At 33.7% G+C, this 24,087-nt stretch overlaps 1 protein-coding gene across 1 annotated transcript; it reads left to right on the top strand.

Annotated features, from left to right (window-relative positions):
• Positions 1–1,345: 1,345 nt before the first annotated feature.
• Positions 1,346–23,523, top strand: LOC108204369 (uncharacterized). The gene is made up of 25 exons (XM_017373763.2): positions 1,346–1,679; positions 2,026–2,124; positions 3,926–4,276; positions 5,149–5,300; positions 5,535–5,768; positions 7,051–7,160; positions 7,275–7,352; positions 7,434–7,540; positions 9,556–9,650; positions 9,722–9,837; positions 10,001–10,104; positions 10,179–10,256; positions 10,366–10,444; positions 10,550–10,718; positions 12,029–12,099; positions 14,763–14,843; positions 14,946–15,016; positions 16,247–16,343; positions 16,425–16,484; positions 19,432–19,486; positions 19,580–19,980; positions 20,060–21,904; positions 21,990–22,562; positions 22,658–22,716; positions 22,904–23,523. The coding sequence occupies exons 3-25, from the start codon at positions 3,930–3,932 to the stop codon at positions 23,097–23,099; spliced, it is 5,178 nt and encodes a 1,725-aa protein (XP_017229252.1). The 5' UTR covers positions 1,346–1,679; positions 2,026–2,124; positions 3,926–3,929; the 3' UTR covers positions 23,100–23,523.
• The last annotated feature ends 564 nt before the right edge of the window (positions 23,524–24,087 follow it).

Raw genomic sequence — 24,087 nt, 5'->3', positions numbered from 1 at the left:
AAATGTAATAATAGATAACAAAACACATGCAATATATAATTTTAGTACATTCATGCTACCAGTACTCCTTAAAAAATAGTACAATTTATAATTTAAATTAATATAATCTTTTTATTACTATTAAGACAAATCAAATAAAAATTTCAAATATAAAATTTTAGATTCTCTTTTATATTACCTAGTACGTGTCATACTTAATCTTTTAAAACTTATTAGTTTTATATATACATATATCAATATGAACATGTATTAATAAAATTTTAGAGGATACATAAACATGAGATATTTAAATCTAAAATAAGTCTGAATAAAATTATTTTTGTTAAAATAATATAAGAATATTGTAACATCTATAGATAACTATTTTTTAAATTCACAAATAAATATTTATAAATATAAACAAAAATTTAAATAATACTTATATATCGGATAATTAAACTTCAAATATGTTTTAATATAATATATTTTATTAAAATAATCTTAATTTGTCAAATTAATCTTATAATCGTATTTTGAATTCATAAATATAAAAATATTAATATATATATTTCCTATCAGCGGACATCTAGGGTTACAAATATTTATGACGAATGCTATAATTTATTCGAATCAAAGTAACTGTTCTCATAAATAAACTCTGCTGACAATTTTACCGTTAATTAGTTATGATTTTCAGTTAGAGCATCTCCAATCAGCCCACATCTGTTAGCAATATCCTACATGGCAGACTCATTTAGCAATTGAGATAGCAAAGCAGCAGCTCCAACGCAAGTCTGTAGCTAATAATTTTTTTACATAACACCCTCCGCTTATCTATATCTGTCAAACATGTACAGATCTGTAAGCCACTCCACCTCATCTCCTTCCATCTCCAGCTAATCAAATGAATGGCAGACTATGTTTACTTTGAGATAAAATATTGTTTTTTGAATATAGATAACTATTATAGCTAATATGGTTGGAGCAAATCACCTTTTTGATTATGTATAATTTAGCTAATTATTATTTTATTATATTTTAGCTAATGGTTATTGCTAAGATGGTTGGAGATGCTCTTAGGTCATTTACAAAGATTCGGGATACTTATATACGATAACCTAAGTTGAAAAGTGCACTTCATGTCCCACGTCAAGTACAAACTATCTGTGCAGGCTCCAATAAACGTCTAGAACTTTACGAAAAAATTAAATTAATAATAAAAATGAAAAGAAAAGCAGTGACATAGACTTGTGAAAATGGTGAAACTGAGTACATACTACACCAAACTCCACAATTTCCATTTTATTCAATTTTTTTAATTAATTTAGTGTTGATATATATCCTTCTTATTGTTCACGCATATAAATACAAAGAGTGGGCATAAAGATTGTAAACTCTCTCTCGTGCTATCTCTCTCTATCTCGTCTCTCTCCGTCTCATCTCGGGTCTCTTTTCTCTCTCAACACACACAACTCTATTCAACAAACCCACAGGCCACACATATACATACACCTATACATACAACACAGCGAGCTCCCTTCAGCACATCTCAATTCCGGAGAATTGCATCTCCATTGTCCAATTCATCACTGTTACATACAAATCCTCGCCCATTTGTTTGATAAATTCGCGGAATCTTCGCGGCTGGATCTTTGATTTCACTATTACGTCCAGCTGTGGTGGCAATTACATGATTTCGGGTATAGATTAAAGTTTTGTACTGTTTTTAATGAGTAAAATTGGCAGGGTTTATTTGCATGTTGTTTGTATGATTTTAAATGTGTTTGTTTTAGTTGATATGCGTGTTTTTATGATTATTGCATTTATTGATCACTCTATTGGTGTGAGCTATGTTAGCAGGATGATTTTCGGAGCATTTGTTGATTAAGTTGATCAATTAATAGAGATTTGTCTGTTTATAGTCTCAGGGCTGTCATTGTTTAGGTTTCTTGATTAGTATAGAATTTATTTGTATGTGTTTAATTATTTATTGGCAGTTGGAACTGTTATAAATCATGAAACTTGTCGGTGGTTTGAGTTTTGCAGGTTAATTAAGCAACTGTATGGGTGTGTCGTGGAACCCTGGGACTCGATTTTTGTTAACTTGGTGATTGTTTATCTGCTTAACCTTTCTCGAGCATAAGTGTAAGCTCTTACACTCAAGTCTTGTTGTTTTTCGACTTATCGTGTGTAGAGCTATTTTTTTTTATTTGGCTTGTTGATTTGATGCATTAGTAGCTTCGATCTAAGGTAGATGTTTTCTTTCCTTAGCATGGCATCAAGGTAGTGTGGAATGTGTGCTTTGTAGAAACAAATCTAGAAGAATGAGCAGGGCATTCATCTATATAAAGATACTTTTTCCTTCGATGCCATGACAAAGAATTATGGTTGCATCAAGCGAACTAGTAGTTGCCTCTCATGAAAATTAATGACAACTTTACATCAAGATTCAAGGGTTCCTTACATTAGACAAAAGCTTAGACTTGTATGTGTGTGTATGCACTAGTGTATCTAATTAAAATAGTACTTGTTTATTTGAATATTTATAATTTGGCAAATGTAAGCATAAAAAGTAGCATGTCTTTTTTAAAAAAAAAGTAAGTATTAGAATTAGTTGATGGTCCAAGAGCTTGTCCTGCTAAACAGGTGGCTAGTGTTATAATTTAGTCACTTTTTGGTGCTAAAATAGCACAGTGTCTCCAATTGTTGGTTCTATATATTGTTTTAAATTTAATTTAATACCAAATGCATCACACATTTTAATATGAATCGAACTAACTTCCAAGTATGTCCACTTTTCAAGTACCTCTTGTTTCAATTTCTCTCTCCGTTTTTACTTTTTGATGAAGTGACAGTTATAACTACATCTATTTTTTTTTCAAAATATAGCTTAATTTATAGCATTGTAATTTTAGCACAAGATATAGAACACCATTGAAGTGGTGAATTTTAGTTGTTATTTAATATGGATATAGAACAAGATATAGCACATCATTGGACTTGCCTGAAGGGGATGATATACCAATGTGGAATCTTGTAATATATAATTATTTATAAATGGGGAATCTGGGAATATTTAATTAATAATTAAAATAAAATGATATTTAAAAATACTAATAATTTAATTAATTACCAATGTAGAATATTATTTGACATTACTTTTACTTGTCACAATTTTATCCATATTTTACTATCAATAACATGAATATATTAATAAATTATTACATAATATGTATACTATATAATTATATAGTACATATTATTTGATTATATAAGCATTGAGCAATTAATACTATATTATTAAAATCTATATATTAATGAGGTTGTTAACATATGCCAAACTAGTTGAGGTCAGTCATATTTTTATGTTAGAATTTACTCGATCTGCATCCTTTTTTTTACTTAAACTCTGTTTCTGCTGACCAGAACTCAATTCCGTATTGTAATATTGGATTTCCCTCTGTCCATTGTTGGGATATTGTCATGAAAAGTTGCACTTGATGTGAACCACCATATCCTCTATAATGCTCACATAATATGTTTTGCTTTCTCATCAACATCCCTGCCTTATGGAATACTGTTTATTAAATTTGAGGTCCATCTTTCCTTTTGTCTTCTCTACCTATGTATTTATAATATGTGCATCAGATATGTGAAAGTGATATTTTTAGAGAGCTACTTGCATTATTCTGCAATTCCAGCGGCCACTTGAAAGTATTATTTGTACATCTTTTGTGTTTTCATGTAACTGAGTGATTGAACTCCTGCATTGCAGCATGTCCATCAAGTCAGTTCATTGTTAGCTGGAGTTGTATTACGTTTCTATTTACATGCAAGCTCTAGTATGACTGGGGTTTTGAGTGTGCGTGTCTGCATAGATCTCTATTTTCTGCATGTTTTTTCAAGATTAAATCACAAACTGTATCTTGTTTTGCTAATTTTGCAGAGAAATGGCTCTGCAGAAGTGTTCCCCTTCTGCTGATGCACCCTCAGCGAATATGAAATCTTTGAAGTTATCCCGTAAATCAAACGAGAAAAGTCAGCTTGTAGTTACAGAAGGAAGCCAGATGGAGGGTGATAAGGATATTGATCTTAGGGAGGTCTATTTCCTTATCATGCATTTTTTATCTGCTGGCCCCTGCCAAAGAACATACGGGCAGTTCTGGAATGAATTGCTTGAGCATCAACTTTTACCTAGACGATATCATGCTTGGTATTCAAGGACAGGGGTAGTCAGTGGGGATGAAAATGATGATGGTTCTTCTTTCCCGTTAAGTTACAACAAGTTGGTGGAGAGGTATATAATCTTATCAGTGTCATCCTCTTCACCTTTATTTTTCTTAAAATTTCCTTTTTTCGATTAATAAATTGAGGTAAGGTTGTTATGTACTACACTACTACTTACAATTTAAAATTCAGTACTAGTTGCACGCGTTGCCACATTTTCCGGGACTGAATATTTACCATTCATAAGACACTTTGTAGCAAATTACCAATTCCCAAGTATCTCCACATATGTGGCAAAGAATGAAATAGGTTTAAGATGACTTGGTTTGTTGCATTAACAAGTTTTTAATTGAAGTAAGTTTGTATATGAATTCTAGTAATATTACTCACTATAATGATGTTTGTGAATGGTGGGACCACAAGTATATTATACAGGTAAGTGAAAGGGCCATCAAAAAGTAAATGTGTTATTATTGAAGAGATAAATGATGCAAATGGAATGTGACCTTTTTGCTACTTGGCTATATCTTATGTATATGCCGAAGTTGGTATATATAAAAATAAACTCCAGTGTGTAAGATGCCTCATGCCCAGGTATGAACATTAATAGTTATAAATCATGCACCCTGGATATATTAACATAGACAACTGGATGCTTAGCAATAAAAATTTATGTATCTGCTTCTGCAACTTGGCATCCCTTTTGTTTATGTAGAAGTATATACTAAACTAAACTGTGGTGTGGACAATATAAGTTATACAATTACAGACACAAATAAGTACGGGTCATGCTCCCGGGAAATACAGATAAATAATATAACTCTTATAAGAAAGGACTAAATGTAGCTTCTCCATAAGCACCTATCTTTGTTTTGGACCCAACGAGTATCCATGTTTAGTATTTTCCTATATATATATATATATATATATATTTTTGTTTAGGTACCCTCACATTGAAAAGGATCACTTGGTAAAGCTTCTAAAGCAACTTGTTCATGGAGCAACTGTGCCACAGGGTTTGGTCAATGGAAATGCCTTAAATGCAGCTGCTGTGCCTACTCTTTTGGGAACTGGTTCCTTTTCACTTCTTAGCAGTATGTGAACTGTTTTGGGTTTCAATTTATGAAAATGTGTCATATTTCTGTTGTTAGATTGGTCCAAGCATATTACAGATAATTCTGTTGACTTTCCAATTTCGTTTAAGTTATACCTTATTTTTGTTATTGTTATATAGTAGTAGAATGTTATGTCCTATTCCTATGTTAAAAAAGGAGTTAAAATTTGTCTCATTAATATGATCTCCACATTTCTCTCTAAAAAACGCACAGATGAGCAATCTAGAAGCAGTGGCAAACCTCCCCCCAAATACATGCGTTGGCCTCATATACAAGCTGATCAGGTGCACGGACTTGGTCTGAGAGAAATTGGTGGTGGCTTTTCAAGACACAACCGTGCACCTTCAGTTCGTGGTGCATGTCATGCCATTGCAAAACCTTCTACCATGGTACAGAAGATGCAGAATCTAAAAAAACTTAGGGGACATCGGAATGCTGTTTATTGTGGTAAGGACCTCATTCTCCTTTTGTATATTTCACCCGACTATAACTGTCTTTCAGGTGTTTTACTGAATTTCTCCAAGTATACTTTATAATCTTACTGCAGAAGTTATATAATAAGTTGTTCATGCATATGTCCTGGCTTATGTGTTCTTTGCTAGAAATATAATGTGCTGTGTATAATGGTTTTTAAATCTCCCTTATACTACACTATTCTGGGGACATACATAGGGCTGAGCAGAACCGAACCAGAACCGAAGAACCGAACCGAACTGTGAAAATTTGGTCCGGTTCGGTTCTATTTTTTTCAGAATTTCGATTTTTTCGGTTTTTCGGTCCGGACCGAATTAAATTTCGGTTCGGTCCGGTTCTTTTTAAAAAATTCGGTTCTGGGCCGAATTATTTATATTAATTATTTAATATACTAAATATAATATATGTCAGTAGTATTTAACAAAATCCCGCACAGCCGCGCCGCCTTCAGACTTCCCCCTTCCGGTCCCAGAAACGTGATTCAACTGTCTAAACTGATAAACACTAACCATATTCAGATATTATACTGCTAATCACTATCTCCAGTTATTACAATCGAAGGAGCATACATTCTGGGTAATTGATGTTTCCATCTGTATTGTGATTTGAATTTTATACTGCTAGGTTTTGAAGTTATTCTTCCTCTCTCTCTTTACTCTATTGAATGGATTGTTTCCATCTTAAATACCATTTCACATGACCTGCTTTGTTTTCCGGTGAGGCTCATTAAAATTTCTTTCCTTCATATTTTAAAATTTTTCATGTTTTCTGTTTAAAATTTCGGTTCTGGATGAAAAAACCGAACCGAACCGAATTATTTCAGTTCGGTTCCGGTTCGGTCCATATGATAATTTCGGTCCGGGAAAAAAACGTAATTCGGTTTTCGGTTCTTTTGGTTCGGTTCGGTTCTGGACCGAACCGACCGAATTCTCAGCCCTAGACATACATGTTATTGTGCTTACAACTTCATTGGAGAAACTAAACTTTTATTTTATCTGGATCTCGAACATGTTTCTAAGTTTCATTACTATATTGTTTCATTCTGCACAATTACAAAATATTCGTATTAAAGATATTATGGTATGAATAAGAATTTTGAACTCAACTTAATGACCAACCTCTGGCTGACTGCAATTTTCAAAAAAAATTATCTTCTGTTGATCATCTGCATGTTCAAACTTCATAGCAGCTTGGGATGCACCGTAATTAACTATTTGTTATGGATCAAAGTTTAATTATTTTTTATTGTATGCAGCTATATTTGATCGTTCAGGGAGGTATGTCATTACGGGGTCAGATGACCGTCTTGTTAAGATATGGTCGATGGAGACGGCTTACTGCTTAGCAAGCTGTCGCGGACATGAAGTGAGTTCAATTAATCCATTATATGCACATATATCTGACAGCCTGGCACTGACACCAGCATTTAAAAATAATTTAAGTGTTTTGTTTGCGACATCTGATGTGCATTTTTTTAAGGGTGATATTACTGACCTGGCTGTGAGCTTCAATAACACCTTGGTAGCTTCTGCTTCAAATGACTTCATCATCCGAATTGTAAGATTCCATTCTAATTAACAATTAATATTTTATTATTTGAGTGCCTTTTACCTGACTTCAAATATGTTCTACTAACAGTGGCGTTTACCTGATGGGCTGCCAATATCTGTTTTGCGTGGTCATAATGGAGTAGTTACGGCCATTGCTTTTAGTCCTAGACTAAACTCTCCGTTCCAACTATTATCGTAAGTTAATTTCTTGAGTCTTGGGTTCCTTCAAGTTGTATGGGCAAAGCCTATCGGAACAAGGCCACCATTATTGCCAATTGCTGACTATGTTCCTGTTGAAAATTATCATTCTCTATATTTGTTTTTGTAGTATTCTTCACATCAAGTCACAAGTCAAAATTCTGCAACATTTAGATGTACTTGCAATTTGTGTTTTAGTGTCATGGTTTCAGTAAAACACGACCATGATATAATTGTTTCATCCAAATGTTGAAAGTTTAAGTACTAATTTTGGACAAGTGTTTTCTTATTCCGTTATTTGATGTAACACATGATTGTCCACAAATTGTATTATTATTTGTTTTCATACTTTACCTGGAATGCAGTAGTTTTCTTATAGATTTGTAATGTTGCAATTAAAATGTAAAGCAGTCATACATGTTGAACTTGGTTAATTTGATCAGTCTAATCCATACATCCCTGTAACTTTTCTTTTGAGACGTTCTTCTGTTGTTCGTCAATTTTTTTAAAAAATATGCTGCACTCAGAAGAGAAGTAGAATTATTAAAAATACTAGGACTATTGAAAGAAAAGAGAAGTAGAATCACTGAAATACCAGTAAAAATAATAATTCATATAGGATGTACTTAAAATATAAAGAGACTTAGCTACTCGAGGAGCATTTTTAATTGTAGATGCTTTTGGATCATCTATAATAATACTTTTTATAAGATTATTAACATTATTTAGATCTGATTACATTGAAGGCATTTACCACTGCTAATAAAACAAAATGCTCCCTCCATCCCAAATTACATGACCTTTTTGAGAAAAAAATTTATCCCAAAATAGTTGAGCCTCTCTCTTTTCAATGCACATTTATCAGCAATCTTCCATTCTTACCCTTTTCTGTTTATCATTTCCAATGTAACATCTAGCTAATACTATAGAAAGTCAACACAATATATATGGGCAGAGATGGAAAAAGAACAATCATTTAATACTCCTTAATATGTGTTAAATGAGCAAACGGCTCATCTAAATTGGGATGGAGGGAGTAATAATTTATTCTTCATATATTATAATGTCTTAGGACATTATTATAATGTCTTAATACATTATAATAGTAATTTTATTTTCATTACTACTGTTTGGTTAATTCAAGTGTGTTCTTATATATTTATATTTAATGAATAAATATGAAGCCTAACTATTATTCCTTATCAGGATTATATTAACAATCGGTTAATAACAGGAGGGTTGGTACTAGTTTTTTTGGATTCTGATCGTAAATATTGAACTATGTAATTATATTTGCAAATTCTTAAGGATTAGAATATAAAAAATATAAAGAAAAGAGCAATAGATTGTAGCTGAAGTAGAATTTCAATGTATGTATTAGAGAGAAATTAGCGGATTTCAATTAGGATCTAATAAAATAGAATGTCAATTAGGATTCATATGATACTTCAAAATCTGGTGGTATTCAAACACATGCAGATTGTTTTGTATTTTAAAATGGCGGATTCTCAAGGATTTGTTAGTGTTTGTTGGTGTTTCTTATGCTCTTAGAAATCTTTCCTAAATCTAGAGATTAAGGATTTGTGCTTAAATCCGACAGACTCTGCATCAACTCTACTTGCACATCAACTCTGCCAGACTCTGCGTGGAAACAAAATTAGCTATATTCTATTATAATTCAGAGATTAATATTGATCCAATAATTTTTTTTAAAATCTGATTCAGGTACACTTAACAGGAGAGGTTCTTAATTCACTCCTTGAAAACTTCATAGCTTGCTCCATACCTACTTGTGGTGTATTTATGTTTCCTCTCTTTTTGTAGGCATGCTTAATAAAGTGGCCTTCCCCTAAGAGGGCATTCTTGATTAGTATCACTTGATATAATATATAAGTTAGTAAATGCCCATATGACTGCATCTATAATACTTTGCAGATGAATTTTTTACCATCATCCGTTGAATATTACTTAAAATACTTTCATGCTGTCTTATACATTTGCTTTTACTGTAGGTCATCTGATGATGGAACTTGTAGGATTTGGGATGCCAGGCACTCCAATTTCAGTCCAAGGATTTATGTCCCAAGACCTCCAGATCATGTTGCTGGTTAGTTTTATTTGGTGTACTTACTTCTGATATATGGCATTGTTTACTTGAGGAATTTTTGTGTTTATTAGGGAAAAATGGTGGGCCATCATCAAGTACCATTCAACAGAATCACCAGATTTCCTGTTGTGCATTCAATTCGACTGGGACGGTTTTTGTAACTGGCAGCTCAGACACGTTTGCAAGGGTACATCTGATTATGCATATTCACCTAGAGTTGTGCTTTAAACGTATCTGTTATTTGTTTATAGTCTTTAGTTGATCTTAAATTCTTTCAGTGCTTCATATTTTTGTACCAGTTTGATAAGATTTAGAGAAAATAACAGATGATAAAACTTCATTACCCGCAGGTCTGGAATGCTTGTAAACCAAACACAGATGACCCAGAACAACCAAATTATGAAATGGATATATTAGCTGGGCATGAGAATGATGTCAATTATGTACAGTTCAGGTTAGTATATATCTATTTTCAAATTCTATTTATAACTTTTTCTTTCTGTTCAATGTTGTTTCCCTGCAATACAGTGGTTGTACAGTGACGTCCAAGTTGTCTATGTCTGATGGGCAGAAGGAAGACAATATTCCGAAGTTCAAGAACACATGGTTTATATCTCATTCTCACACATCACTATCTCTATTCATTTCACTCTTTATCCTCCCAATTGCAGTCTCAAAATATTTATGTACTATCGATTTGTTAATCTTCTTCTAGGTTTACACATGACAACATTGTTACCTGTTCAAGGGATGGGAGTGCAATAATATGGATTCCGAGATCACGCAGATCACATGTATGCTAAATTTTTTTTGCTACCTTGCAATATTGCACTGAGTTCAATTTAGCTGTCCCAGTATGATTGCATCTTGATTGTTTATAATTTGTAACCTCATTTTAGGGGAAGGCAGGACGTTGGACAAGGGCATATCATTTAAAAGTTCCTCCACCTCCTATGCCGCCTCAACCTCCTCGAGGAGGTCCACGTCAAAGACTTCTTCCAACTCCACGTGGTGTTAATATGATTGCGTGGAGCCTAGACAATCGATTTGTTCTGGCAGCAATCATGGGTAAATTGCTTTTTTAGACAAGGGAAAAATGATAAAATTTCTTACTCAAAACTATGAAAAGATTTAGACAATCATCTGCATTAACACTCTAAGGTTTTATAATAAACTATAGAATCGATCATATATATCTTCAGCACTCGCCTCATATCAAGCCCATTATGGGCTGGTATGCCTCTCCACAACCTACTTATTGGCAACAATAGTTAATGTCTCTATAAATTGTGAGAATTTTGAGGGTGCCAAAGACTTGAAGTTGAGACCTTTGTGTAGATTTAGCTCCGGTACCATGGTAGAAGACCATCTCTCCAATAATCATGTGATGTTGGGATATGACACCAAGAGGCTTATAGTTTATTAACTTTTTATTGAACGGGGTTTTGAATAATTTGTAGTGTCTCTAGGCCCTAGGGATGGCAAACGGGTTTGGCTAAATCCAAACCTGAACCTGATTTTTTTTGCCAAAACCCGAACCCGAAAGTCAAAAAAAGCTCACGAATATTTAGTAAAAAATAAAATTATAAACCTCGTAAAGACATGAATCAATGAAACATTTTGTATATTTTGGACTTGTAAAGTGAGTTGTAAATTATATGAATCAATCGATGCTTTAGGTCATTCTCAGTTTTATTAGTCACATGTACGGTCTAGCTGTCTATCCTCTATCGATAAAAGTAAAACCCTTTCACAGAAGTTAGTATGAGGGTATAAAGTCACAAAATGATAAAACTCTAAGTTTTAGTGTAGCAATCATGGTAAAATACTAAAATTGTAATTATATCTCGTTATGTGTTCATAAAATAATATGAAGGCCTCACTTTAATGTTCACCTACTAGTCATTATATTACAATATTTATAATTGGTAATTTATTACACAATATAAAATAGATAGATCATGTGTATAATGAATTATTATATAAAAGCATATAATATAATATACTAGCAAAATGGGGTTCGGGTTTGGTCAGTTTCAGAACAGGTATTGGTTTTCAGGTTGGGTTTGAAACGGCATGGCCTAAATCAACCTGACCCAAACATACTTCGGGTTTAAAAAAAAATACTAAACCCTAATCTGAAAATTCAGGTCAAGTAAGATCTAATCACGTCAGTACCAATCGGTTTGGTAAAATTTGTCATCCCAAATTGGCCCTTTCAGTCTGTTGATTAATGATTGATATTGTTATTAACTTATTACAATTTTGTTGCTGCCTCTTGTTCATCTTTTTCCATGTTTTCTTTGGATTTTATATGAGTTACATGACACCTGTGATACTCAATATTTTGCTGAAGGAATTGTTTTCTAATTTTGTAGATTGCAGAATATGTGTCTGGAATGCCGTTGATGGTAGCTTGGTACATTCTTTGACAGGCCATACAGACTCTGTAAGCCACTATTCTTTTAAGTATATTTTAACTATATTCTTGGTTATTGTAGGAATTTTAGTATCTAAATTCTAATAATTTAATAATTGCTCTCTTGTCACAATTATCATTTGGATTTGAACCTACTTCTACACTATCTCAACTGATAAAGTAGTTACTGCTGTGCTAGCTCTTCTTGCCAATTTGTTACGAGTCTGGCCTTTGCAGAACTGGCGTATTAAACTCGTCTGATCGAGTTTGATGATGTGCTAATATTAACTGGAAAAGACCCTATCCACAACTTTTTTGTGTGTATGTGTTAGATATTTGCTTAATTTCTACTACAAAAGAAATCTATGATGTTTACTAACTATTTACAGAAGGATATTATATGCACAAATTCCTAGGGAATACTTTTTGAAAATATTATCAAACATTTGGTCCAATATTATCGAACATTATTTGGCTTGTGAAAAAATTCCTTGAGTTTTATTACAAAAAGTTTGGTCCTGTTACAACTCTAATGAATTGATTACTGCTGCTTATATATATGTAAATTGATTTGAGTATTTGACTACTAGTGTTTAATGACATTATTTTAAGTTTGATATGTTTGTACTATGTGCCGAATTTCTGTATAGTGCTAATATATCAGGTTTTTATCAAATTTCTTCTTAGTTGAGTTTCTTTATTCTTTATATGAATATGATTAAATTGTCTTTGTTCTCTGTGAATTACGTGTTAGGACCTGTTCCGACCTACTATATATATATATATATATATATATATATATATATATATATTTATGTATGTATGTATGTATATCTATAAATATGTATGTATGTATATCTATAAATATGTATGTATGTATATATAAATAATGTATGGTAGTATATATATAAGCTGCCACGAAACTTTTTATAAACAAGAAGAGTTCTTATACGGATATATACACGCACACACCAGGTGATATTCTAGAGTTCACCTACTCTCCACACATACATTGATACTAATTCATGCCTACCTCAACCTGCAAATCTTGTTTCTATTTATACTCGTACTAAGATATTAGTTGTCCCAACAAATCCTCTCTTTCAGATTTGTAACTGACACAATGCACAATTAACTCCACCAGATCCTCCAGAAATTCAAATTCAGCACATCCTTTATTTCAAATCTTTAATAAAGAGCATTGATTATGTTTGACTCAAATGAAGGGCCTAACATCATGCTCAAGGTCGTGAAAGTTCAAAACTTTTAGACCCTTCCCTCGTATGTAGCCATCACATTGTATACAACCCTGGAGTTGTATTTATTAATTATATTAATATAATCCCGTATAGGTCTACGATTTGCACTAATGCTATTGAATTTGATAAGATGGTCGAGCAAACTGCTGGGATAAGGTGTTTACTTGTCTTCGTTTTGGAAAAATAAAGGACGAAGAACTAATATTTATGCTTATGCTATACTAGAGAGAGTTTGGGCTTGATCTAAGTATTATGTTTTACATTGAAGTAAATAATAAGCTGATATCTATCTGGTTCGCCAATCGACTTCTAAGTGCGCTTAAAGTAAAAAGCAAGAGAAAAGAGAAAAGTAACCATGAGCTATTTCTTTGGATTGGTTATTCCAACTGTATCTTGAAAGCATGTGTTTATAATTTCATGTTAATTCTGAAGTTAATTTGTCCAAACGCTTTCAATATTCTGCAAGTAAAGAAGTTGCTTTTACTTGATATTAAAGGAATGTAACTTCAGTTATAAGTAACATTATTTTAGAAAAGGGCCAAAGATGCTCTAAAAGTTAAGGATGTAATTATTTAAGTTGAGGGCAATTGCTAGTGTTTCTTGTTTGCCTGATGGGTAGATCATGTCTCACCTTCCTTTCCTCTGGTATTCCTCTTGTAGCCTGTAGTTGGTTTGTGTTTTGAAATATAAAAACTTTATATATCAAATAAAAAAAAAGTCGAAACCAAGTTTTTTTTATGAATTTACAACCTATTATGTGTGTAAAATAATGATGCATGTAATAGTTTCCCGATTCCTGAGTTAAAATATATGACCAGGTACCCGGGTTCTATAGCGAAATTGGATGAACAGCTACTAAGTTGCTTTTATTCAAATTATTATGTACACCATGTATTGTTCTTTGCAAGCCAAAAGACTTACAATTCTTGTTCCCACTTAAAGTATAATCCAATCACAGCTTATCTGAATTGCAAACAAAGCTTATATATTTCAAGCGAAATATGCTGAAAATAGTATGTTAATTTTGAAATATAATAGCCAACCCAATAACCATGATAAACAGACTAGCTCTACGGCTTAATTACGTAGTGTTGCTACAAAATCTGGTTTACAAACTTTCTTAAGCATAAAATCATTTGCTTTCAAGCTGCAAAGTATTTGCACGTATTTCTGGTTAATCCGACTAGTAGTTAACTCACACACACACACACACACACACACACACAGTTTAAACTACATTGCCCCTCAATGCAAATATTATGCTACTTAAATCGCCTTGCTTTGTCATGACATTAAAGCAAACATGCCATTATACTGCGTTTATGTTGCACTTTTTTTTTAGGCTAGGTTACTTAATTTTCCTTCCTCTTTATGTAAGGTACAAACTGACACGTTATTTGACAAGGCCACTGACAGTTTTTGGTCTATTTGTAGACTTATGTTCTTGATGTCCATCCTTTCAATCCTCGAATAGCGATGAGCGCCGGTTATGACGGAAAAACAATCGTCTGGGATGTAAGTTTTAAGCTTTGCAGGTGTTCATGGTTACGGTTTTTGTTGAACTCTTTTTCACAAATCCTCTTTCTTTAAATTTATGTTTTCTCTCTACATGTGCAGATATGGGAAGGACTGCCTATTCAGATATATGAATTGGGACGCTGGAAGCTAGTTGATGGAAAATTTTCATCGTAAGTTGATATAGCACATTTCACAACATTGTTGCAGACTATGCTGTGGAATCAAATTAATTTTAAATTTTTTCAATGTTACAACCTAAATAAAAATTCTGCAACTGCACTGGCTCTGATTGTTATATATAAACTGATGTAACTATGCCGGTGTCCAGGCATTCTTGAATGATACACTTTGAACTGAAAATTGATTTAGAAGCATTGTGGCTTATTTCTATGTGAAAACAGTTCTTGTCTAGCTAAAGCTATCTTAAATTAATATTTATTAGGAAAAAGGTAAGAGCTTATAGTCAGATTGACTAGCAACATTTTACCTAGTTAAGAAACCTTCAACACTTCGGTCAGCAGGTTCACTTGGTACTCACTTATCATATAAAGTTTATGTTGTATTGCATCAAATTTTAAAGGTATGTATATTGGTTTGACATTTTTTATATTCACGGACCTGATCCTTAATTCCGTAGAAAAAATGGCATGTCTGATATTATATCAAGTCAGTTCTTAAAAAATAAGAGTGATGAAAATAAATGCGCTCGCGATTCATCTTTAGTCGCCAACTGATCCAGACACGATGTTTGTGACCTTTGTACCTTAGGTGATTATTTATGTAGGAGGAGGACATATTCTAAAAGCTTGACTGGATCAGTATTACTGATTTAGGAATACTGTGCCAATATTTAATAAGAAAGTATCCTCGATTAAATTTTATCATCGTTTTAAGTATATCAGGAATCATTGTCTTCTGAGGAACGATTAGAATCTGCCTTCGGTTAGGAGTCGAAGCTTTATGATACATTTATAAAAAATATATTGATTTTGTCTCGCAACTGAACTCCTACTGGAACTATTTCTCTCTTTCACATAGTCTATTCTTCTCCTTCCCTGATACCCGTCAGAACTTAATGTAGTTGGGAAATGAATAAAATGCCAACACGTAGGTAGTATAGGTCTGTCGTAATTGGAGGTTATGAGTTAGGTTATTACGGTCTTGATCTCCTATTTCTAACGTCTATACATGATAAACATTGTTTGCACCATACTTTACTGCATCATGTATTTTCTGCAAACTCCTTTCTTTCTCATAAACTTGCCCGAAAAAGTAAAGGCTAACTTTCTTCATATATTATTAGTTGAAAATAAAGAAGTTGGACCTTTCCTCTTGTTCTCGCTTCTTATGGTAATTTCATATTGTTTGTTTGCATCATTAATTTTTTATTTTCTTTTTAGAGATGGGACCTCGATTATACTTTCAGATGATGTAGGTCAACTGTATATATTGAACACTGGTCAAGGGGAATCCCAGAAAGATGCAAAATATGATCAGGTAATTGGTAAATCGTTAGTAAATTTAGTTTTTAGGTTTGAATTTGGATCTCCTCTGGACTCACATGCATGCGTGAAACAGTTTTTTCTTGGGGATTATCGACCTCTTGTTCAAGATGCAAATGGAAATGTCCTTGACCAGGTTCATGACTTTTCCTTATTACCTGTCGTTTGACTTTCTATTCATGTACTTTATAGTATGTAAAAGTGTAAATACTAGTATACACTATACTCTTCCGAATGATTTAAAGTTAAGATACATAACAAACATGCAAAAATACCGTGATTAGTATGTGTGTCAATACCCGAATTGCTTGAGAAAAGTAAATCAACCACATGAGAATCAAACTGAAGGAGTAGATATCTCATATCTTAATATGAGGGAGGCTTTAATTTGTGTTATATATTAAAAACCACGATTAGTCTTGGACATAACTGAAATAGGTCACTAGAGCCGGCTATTAACATGTGCAAGTGGAGCATTTGCACAGGACGTCAGGACCTCAGATTTTAAGGGCCCCAAATTTGATAATACACTATGCATATTATATATAGTACTTAATTTGATTAAATAAATTGTTTGTTTATTTATTTATCTTCAAATCTTCAACTTTTGCATAAAAAATTATGTAAATATCTAATAAGAATTTAATGTTCAAAGCCTTTGAAATTTAACTTATCTAGTTTTCTTTTACAATTGATATTTTAATATTTGTTTGTAAATTAATTTTATAATTAAATAACGTAAACAAACACATATACAATATAATATTACTTATTTGTGAAAATAGATTATTCAATATAACATTGCTTTTATCGGTTTTTATATTAATATAAATAACACTAATTTTATATAATTTTTATTTATGATCTATAACAAAATAAATTTATATAAAAATACAATTTTACATTTTCCGGGGCCCTCACTTATATCTTTGAACAGGGCATCCCGGAATGATTAGCCGGACATCAATCAAGCAAGTCAACAAACTAAAAGCTTTAATATTATTTAGTATGTTATTGTGACCTTGAATTCTATCATCTCTTCATCACTCCCTACAGAAGTTAATAAATCTCCATGAGTTGCGTGTAAGGTGGAAAAGTCTAAGGTTTAATTTTTTTCGTCTATTTAATACTCCCTCCGTCCCTCCCATTGCTTAACAGTTTTTTCCCATTGCTTGACACACATTTTAAGACGTACATAAAATATAGCTCCATAACTTATTTTTGAAATTTTCTTTTTCTAGAATAAATATTTGATCATTAAACTTTTATCTAGAAGGAAAAAAAATTAAAATAATTTAGAAACTATACTATATAGGAGCCTTAAAATGCGTGTTGGACCCTCTATCCCAAATGTTAACAACCTAAAGAGACTGAGGGAGTACAATATATTAAGGGCTTTTTAATTTTTAATTTTGAAATTGCAAGTTACTTGCACTATTGTTAATTTATTACTCATGAAAAATTGCTTCATCTCAACTAGCAAATTTGAGACACCTTTTTCTGTTAACTGTCTATATAATCCCAAGCCCCCAACTGAATGCATACCGGACCCAACAACCCACCACAGGTTGGCCCAAAAATGCCAGCAACTTGGTATATAGTAGTTATTTGCAGTTTATAAAGGCCCCAAATATTATTTATCTAACCGATATGAGATGTTACAGTCTAAACCAGCAAAAAAATTTGTTGGTTGGTATATATATATGAATTATTTTCACTAGATCTTTTCTTTTGGCTTCTAGTTACACTGCAGCCTTTTAGTTGACTATTTTTCTTTTTTCGTAAGTTTGTGTTTTTGAATACACTGTGTGCAAGGCAATGAAAGTAGCTATATCATGCAATAGTGTATGATCCTTAAATATTCCTTGTCTCTCTGCATATTTGTAAATTTTGTAATCTTATTTTATACTACTGTTCTTTTGTTTATAGAACAGAATTTGATATTCGTTGAACATTTACATTGTTTTTACTACAAATAGTTCTACAATACTAAAAAATGTTGTTAACACTTCATCCCTTTGTCCATCTGGACGCATGGACCCTTCAAGTAAACATTCGTACCTCCTTGCACTTTATGTTTGTGCTTTGTAAAATATTAACTTTTTATAAAATTATACCCAGTGTACCCTTGTAAAAATTAGAAATCCTGGTTAAATTTATACCCATCGTTCATCATCCTTCTCCTTTGTATTCAAAGCAGCCTAGAAAGAGAGCTTAAAACGTAAGAACTGGACTGAATTTCCTTGGCTGAAATTCAACCAGAATATATAATCCTGATGAGGGTATAATTGGAATACAGACTTGAGGGGGATGCTGGTTTAAAAATTAATAACCGTGCCGAAATACAAAGCACATTCCTAATGTGACTTTTTTTTTTTAATTTAAAACATGTATGTTGTAAACCCATCGATGATGAACTTCTTTTAGAAAAGGTTTGTTAAGAAATTCTTTATATAAGGTTATTGTAAAGTTAGATTCTTAATTCATTTGCGATCTACATGCAAAGTTGGTAATTAGTGCAAGAAGAGCAATGATATATAGGCTTATTCTCTTGTATGCATAAAGAATCTGCATGATTCTCGAACACCTTAAGGTCTCTGGGTAGGTTGCTTCTAAAATGTGTATTAATGCGAGGACTCCGATTCCCACACTATTAAATATGCTCCTCTGTTTCATTAAGTATCCCAAATATTGCTTCAAGTTTATGAATAGTTTAAGCTGGATGAGTTATAAGAACGCCACACTGACAGTTGTTAGTTACAACTTCGTCCAGAGATATTATATTGTAAAAGCAATGTTAAACTAGTATAACTTATTAAAAAGGTTCTTTTAGTTGAAGTAAATTGTCAGTTATTACCGCCTTGCTGTTTCAGTGTTGTTTACTTTTAAGATTATGGATTTGTATGGTTTAGCAATGCATGTTGAACAAAATCTGAAGTTATAATTATATGCAGGATATGATAAATTGTGCCTATGTCAGACTCTAATTTTTTAACATAATTAAATAGTTTTGTTAATTTGTTCTAATTTATAAATTTAAAACCAAGGGCAAGCATTATATTTTCTTATAATTTTAAATGCAGGAAACTCAACTGCCTCCATATAGAAGAAATAAACAAGATCTTCTTTGCGATTCAGGTTTCTATCAGTTCTTTTTTTTTTTTTTTTTGAAATTTGGCCAGTATATTCTACTGCTCCTATAATCTAATTATTTAATGTTGGAATTTCTAGCCATGATTCCATACCCAGAGCCTTATCAGAGCATGTATCAAGCACGGCGACTAGGAGCTTTAGGTATTGAATGGCGCCCATCTTCTGTGAGATTTGCTGTTGGTGAGGATATTAGTCTTGACCAAGAGTACCAGATGCTCCCGATAGCAGATCTGGATATGATTGATCCACTTCCAGTATTATTATTAGATGCCATGGATTGGGAACCAGAGAATGAAGTACAAAGTGATGATAATGATTCAGAATATAATGTACCGGATGGGAATTTTTCTGGTGGGGAGCAAGGAAGTCTTAGTTCTCACTCTTCTGGTGGCCAAGAATGCAGTACAGAAGACAGTGAAGCTGAGAACACATATGAAGATGAGCTTAGGAGATCAAAAAGGAAAAAGCAGAAGACAGAGGTTAATAATGTTCTATTCTTTAATATCGCACCCTGTGTTTTTTAATATTAACATGCTTTAGTATTGTGTTGCTCTGCAGATTGAGGTAATGACATTCTCTGGGAGACGTGTTAAGAGGAAGAATCTGGACGAGTATGATGATAATTCAATTAAAAACCACCGAAGTAGAAGAACAAGGCATGATCGTAAAGCATCAAGGAAGAAATCCTCGTCTACAAAACTTTTAAGACCACAGAGAGCTGCTGCACTCAATGCTCTAAATTTCCTTTCACAAATCACTGGAACGTCCACAGCGAGGGAGGTTGGGGAGGGCTCAATAGGTGATTTATCTGACAGTGAATCCATGCTGCCAAATTCAAGCAATGCGAGTGAAGCATCTGATGATTCTCAGAAAAGTGAAAGAAATCCACAAACTAAAGGAAAAGAAGTGGTATCTGCGGATGAGTCTGAAAATTTGGAAAGGGCCCGTACATGTCATGAATCTGCCGGAAGCAGGAAAAAACTTGTACTCAAGTTGCCAAATCGTAATACAAATAAAACTTGCTCAGAAAACATAGGTCTAAAATGTGTGGAGCGACCTGATATAGCAGGCTCATCAACTCCAGCTCCTTGTGAAGAAGATAGTTTGGGCAGAAGCCGCTCTTTGAAGCTGCAGTGCCCTTCTAATAACATAGATTTTATTAATGTTGAAGCAAATGAAAATGATCAGCATTCAAAGCATAAAAACCCTTTTAATCTCTTTGAAGGATGCAATGGGAATGTTCGATGGGGAGTGGTCAAGAGTCGTACATCCAAACGTGCGAAGATGGGGGATCTGTTGCCACCAGGCACATCTGAAGGAATCGCTTCCTGCCGCGACGGTCACAACAAAACTGAGAATATCATTGAAGGGAATTTCATACCAGATAATTTGGGAGCCACGACAGCCAAGTCAGACACCCATATCAAGGGTAGGAATATGGTTATGTCAGAGTTGCATCACACAGAGTCCAATATTACCAACGGATTGGACAATGTTATAAGTAACAAGGATCAACTTGATGTGGATTGTTGCAACAATCATGACGAATCACAGAAATTTCAGGAGGTTGATGATCAAGCTACATCATCTGTTGCTTGTGATATTTGGACTGGTAAGGCACCTGAGCAGAAAGAAGACCTCACACCAACTCCAAGAAAGCTATCAATAGTATCCAGAACCCTACCACATGAAGATCAAAGTTCGTCTAAGATGAAAATGAAATATCTGGTGAAAGATCCTTGCGACAATGCAGATAATTTGTTAGAAAGCTCATCAGACCCTGAACAGAAGGCAAAAGATAATGCTACTGATAGATGCCAAAGGCTAAGTTCAGAGTGGGGATGCCTTAATGGTGTATCAGAAGATTCTCTAATTGGTGCTAGTTCAGGGTCTGTGTTGCCGGATTCCCCAAAATTGTCACAAGACAAGAGGTATGCTGCTGTTTATAGAAGGTCAAAGTCATCGAGATCTAGAAGCAATCTCGAAGGAGCAATGGAAGCAAGTACTTCTAATGTAGGCAAGCCTGGTCAGGATGAAGCTGTAGCTGCATCAGAAGGAACGCGTAGAACACGATCCATGGGACCTACTTCGACTGCAAGTGATCTAAATAATGTTAGCGGAAATGGCCATTATAGGGAAGCTCGTAATGTGTCTTCTGACACATTAATTACAAATGGTTGTGACCAGCTCTCTGTTCAAGATTGGAAGTTGACTTCAAATGTCACAGTTGGATTGAGGTCAACCAGAAACAAGAGAACCACTTACTATCATCGTGAGACGAGTTCTCCAGATAGAAAGAAACAACAGCAATTAGCAAAAGGTTCATGGCTGATGTTGACGAATCATGAAGAGGGATCACGATATATTCCTCAAATGGGTGATGAAGTTGTCTATCTTAGACAGGTACCAAGTGTTCCTCTTATGTTCCTAGTGTGTTACATATGATGTTACAATGACTATTACTAAACTGAGCTCATAATATTTGTAGGGTCATGAGGAGTATATAAGTCAAAGTCGTTCCAGAGAGAAGGCCCCTTGGAAGGTTCTCAAAGGCGAAATCAGAGCTGTGGAATTTTGCAAGGTTGAAGATCTTGAGTATTCTGTCCTTACTGGTTCTGGAGAAAGCTGCTGTAAAATGACTCTTCAGTTTGTAGACCCCACCTCCATTGTACTTGGTAAATCTTTCAAACTTACTCTTCCAGAGGTGACTGGTTTTCCAGACTTTCTTGTTGAAAGATCAAGATATGATGCTGCTATAGAGCGAAAGTGGGCATGTCGTGATAAGTGCCAGGTCTGGTGGAAGAATGAAGGCGAGGAAGACGGGAGTTGGTGGGAAGGCAGGATTCAGGCCATAAAACCTAAATCTTCTGAATATCCAGATAGTCCATGGGAAAGGTATGTGGTGCAGTATAAGAGTGAACCCACTGAAACACTTGGGCATAGTCCTTGGGAACTTTATGATGCCAATACCCAATGGGAACAGCCTTGTATAGACGATTTGATCAGACATAAAATGCTACGTGCTTTTGCCAAGCTGGAACGATTAGGAAACCAGGGCCAGGTGACCTTTATAGTGTATACGCATCTTCTTATCTGCACTGTAGACTAATACAACAGAACAATATTTAACTTCTAATCTTCTTTTCTGTTCTACAGGATTCTTTTGGTGTTCATAAACTGAGGGAAGTTTCTCAGAAGTTGACATTTGTTAACAGGTAAATTTTGACAATGCATGATACATCATAATATTAACACTTCCGACGGTGTTAGATATACTTGGAAATATATCTAGCTAAAAGGTGTTGGAATTTGGATATGATATAATTTTACACTTGACATGCTTTTATTACTGGTCTTAGACAAATATAGCTTCTTGTATCTTGATCAATCAAAACCATGCAGGTTTCCTGTGCCGCTTTCTCTTGAAGTGATCCAATCAAGATTAGAGAACAACTACTATAGAAGCGAGGAGGCTGTAAGGCATGACATTGGAGTAATGCTGTCAAATGCTGAATCGTACTTTGGAAAGAATGCTGATCTTTTGGCCAAAATGAAACGTTTATCAGAATGGTTCACCAAGGCACTGTCATCTTTGTAGTAGAGTGTATAATTTTGTACAAATTTGAAGCGGTAGATCTGGGCTAGTTCTTTTACCCTGTAAAAGTTTGAAGTTCTTTTTTACTACCTTTGCGTCTTTATTTTAAATATAGGAACTTTGATTTAGTCAGCAAGACTAGTTGAAAATTTTGAGCCCTTTTTAGAACACACAGGATTGTTATATGAAAGGTAGTTGGTAGGCAGGTTTGTCATTTGACTTTAAGCCAATAGAGTATGACCATGGGAATTTGAAAGCAGTAGTACTGTATAGACGCTAATTACAGTTATTGTAGTCTGGATCTTGTCTTAGAATTTTGGACTGAGCCCGTCTTTTCTTTCCATACTTTTATAAAGAGAATTAGGCTCCTTCCAATTTCTAGGCACCTTGAACATCATCTTTACAAATATAACCATCTTTTTTTTCACTTCACAAAACTGACCACCTTAAATTTCGGGCGAACATGCTGTGAAAATGCTGTTATGTTCGCCCCTGGCAAGGGCGAACATAACGAAGGAGGTTTTATATGTTCGCCCCCGACAGGGGCGAACACTCGATTAAACTCATCTCCTCTGCCACCTCGAAATCAGCTAGGTATGTTTCTTCGACACTCATCTTTTACTTTTTATTTAAAGCCACAGGGCACTCAATAATACATCACAGCAGCACATTATTTGGTTATGACATTTGTTATTATATTTGTAATCTTGTAAATCCTTATTCCTTATATAATGTTATATATGTGTTAGCCTTGTAACTTTAAATACTGTATCTTATAATACAATATATAATTATATAACCAATACATTATGTAGTAGTGACGCTGTGACGGTGATAACAGAAACAATATATTTATTTTCCAGCTAGAGTTCTATCAGTAAATACATTTCTGATTCCAAATCCAAGTCTTCCATTTGCACGGTATATTAATGATTGTAGTACATTATGTAGTTTCGTCGTGATTGTTTTCTGCTTTTCAATTTAAGTTGTG

This window comes from Daucus carota, chromosome 1, assembly GCF_001625215.2.
Source record: "Daucus carota subsp. sativus chromosome 1, DH1 v3.0, whole genome shotgun sequence".
NCBI classification, from domain to species: domain Eukaryota; kingdom Viridiplantae; phylum Streptophyta; class Magnoliopsida; order Apiales; family Apiaceae; genus Daucus; species Daucus carota.
The sequence above is the reverse complement of the archived record's forward strand: the minus strand, read 5'-3'. Positions and strand labels throughout refer to the sequence as shown.

Bases quoted from the DNA above. Each gene is read 5' to 3' on its own strand.
- LOC108204369 (XM_017373763.2), top strand. From the start codon at position 3,930: ATGGCTCTGCAGAAGTGTTCCCCTTCTGCTGATGCACCCTCAGCGAAT. The intron at 5,769-7,050 runs GTAAGGACCTCA...TATTGTATGCAG, and splicing joins TCGGAATGCTGTTTATTGTG to CTATATTTGATCGTTCAGGG. The intron at 10,105-10,178 runs GTTAGTATATAT...CCTGCAATACAG, and splicing joins GTCAATTATGTACAGTTCAG to TGGTTGTACAGTGACGTCCA.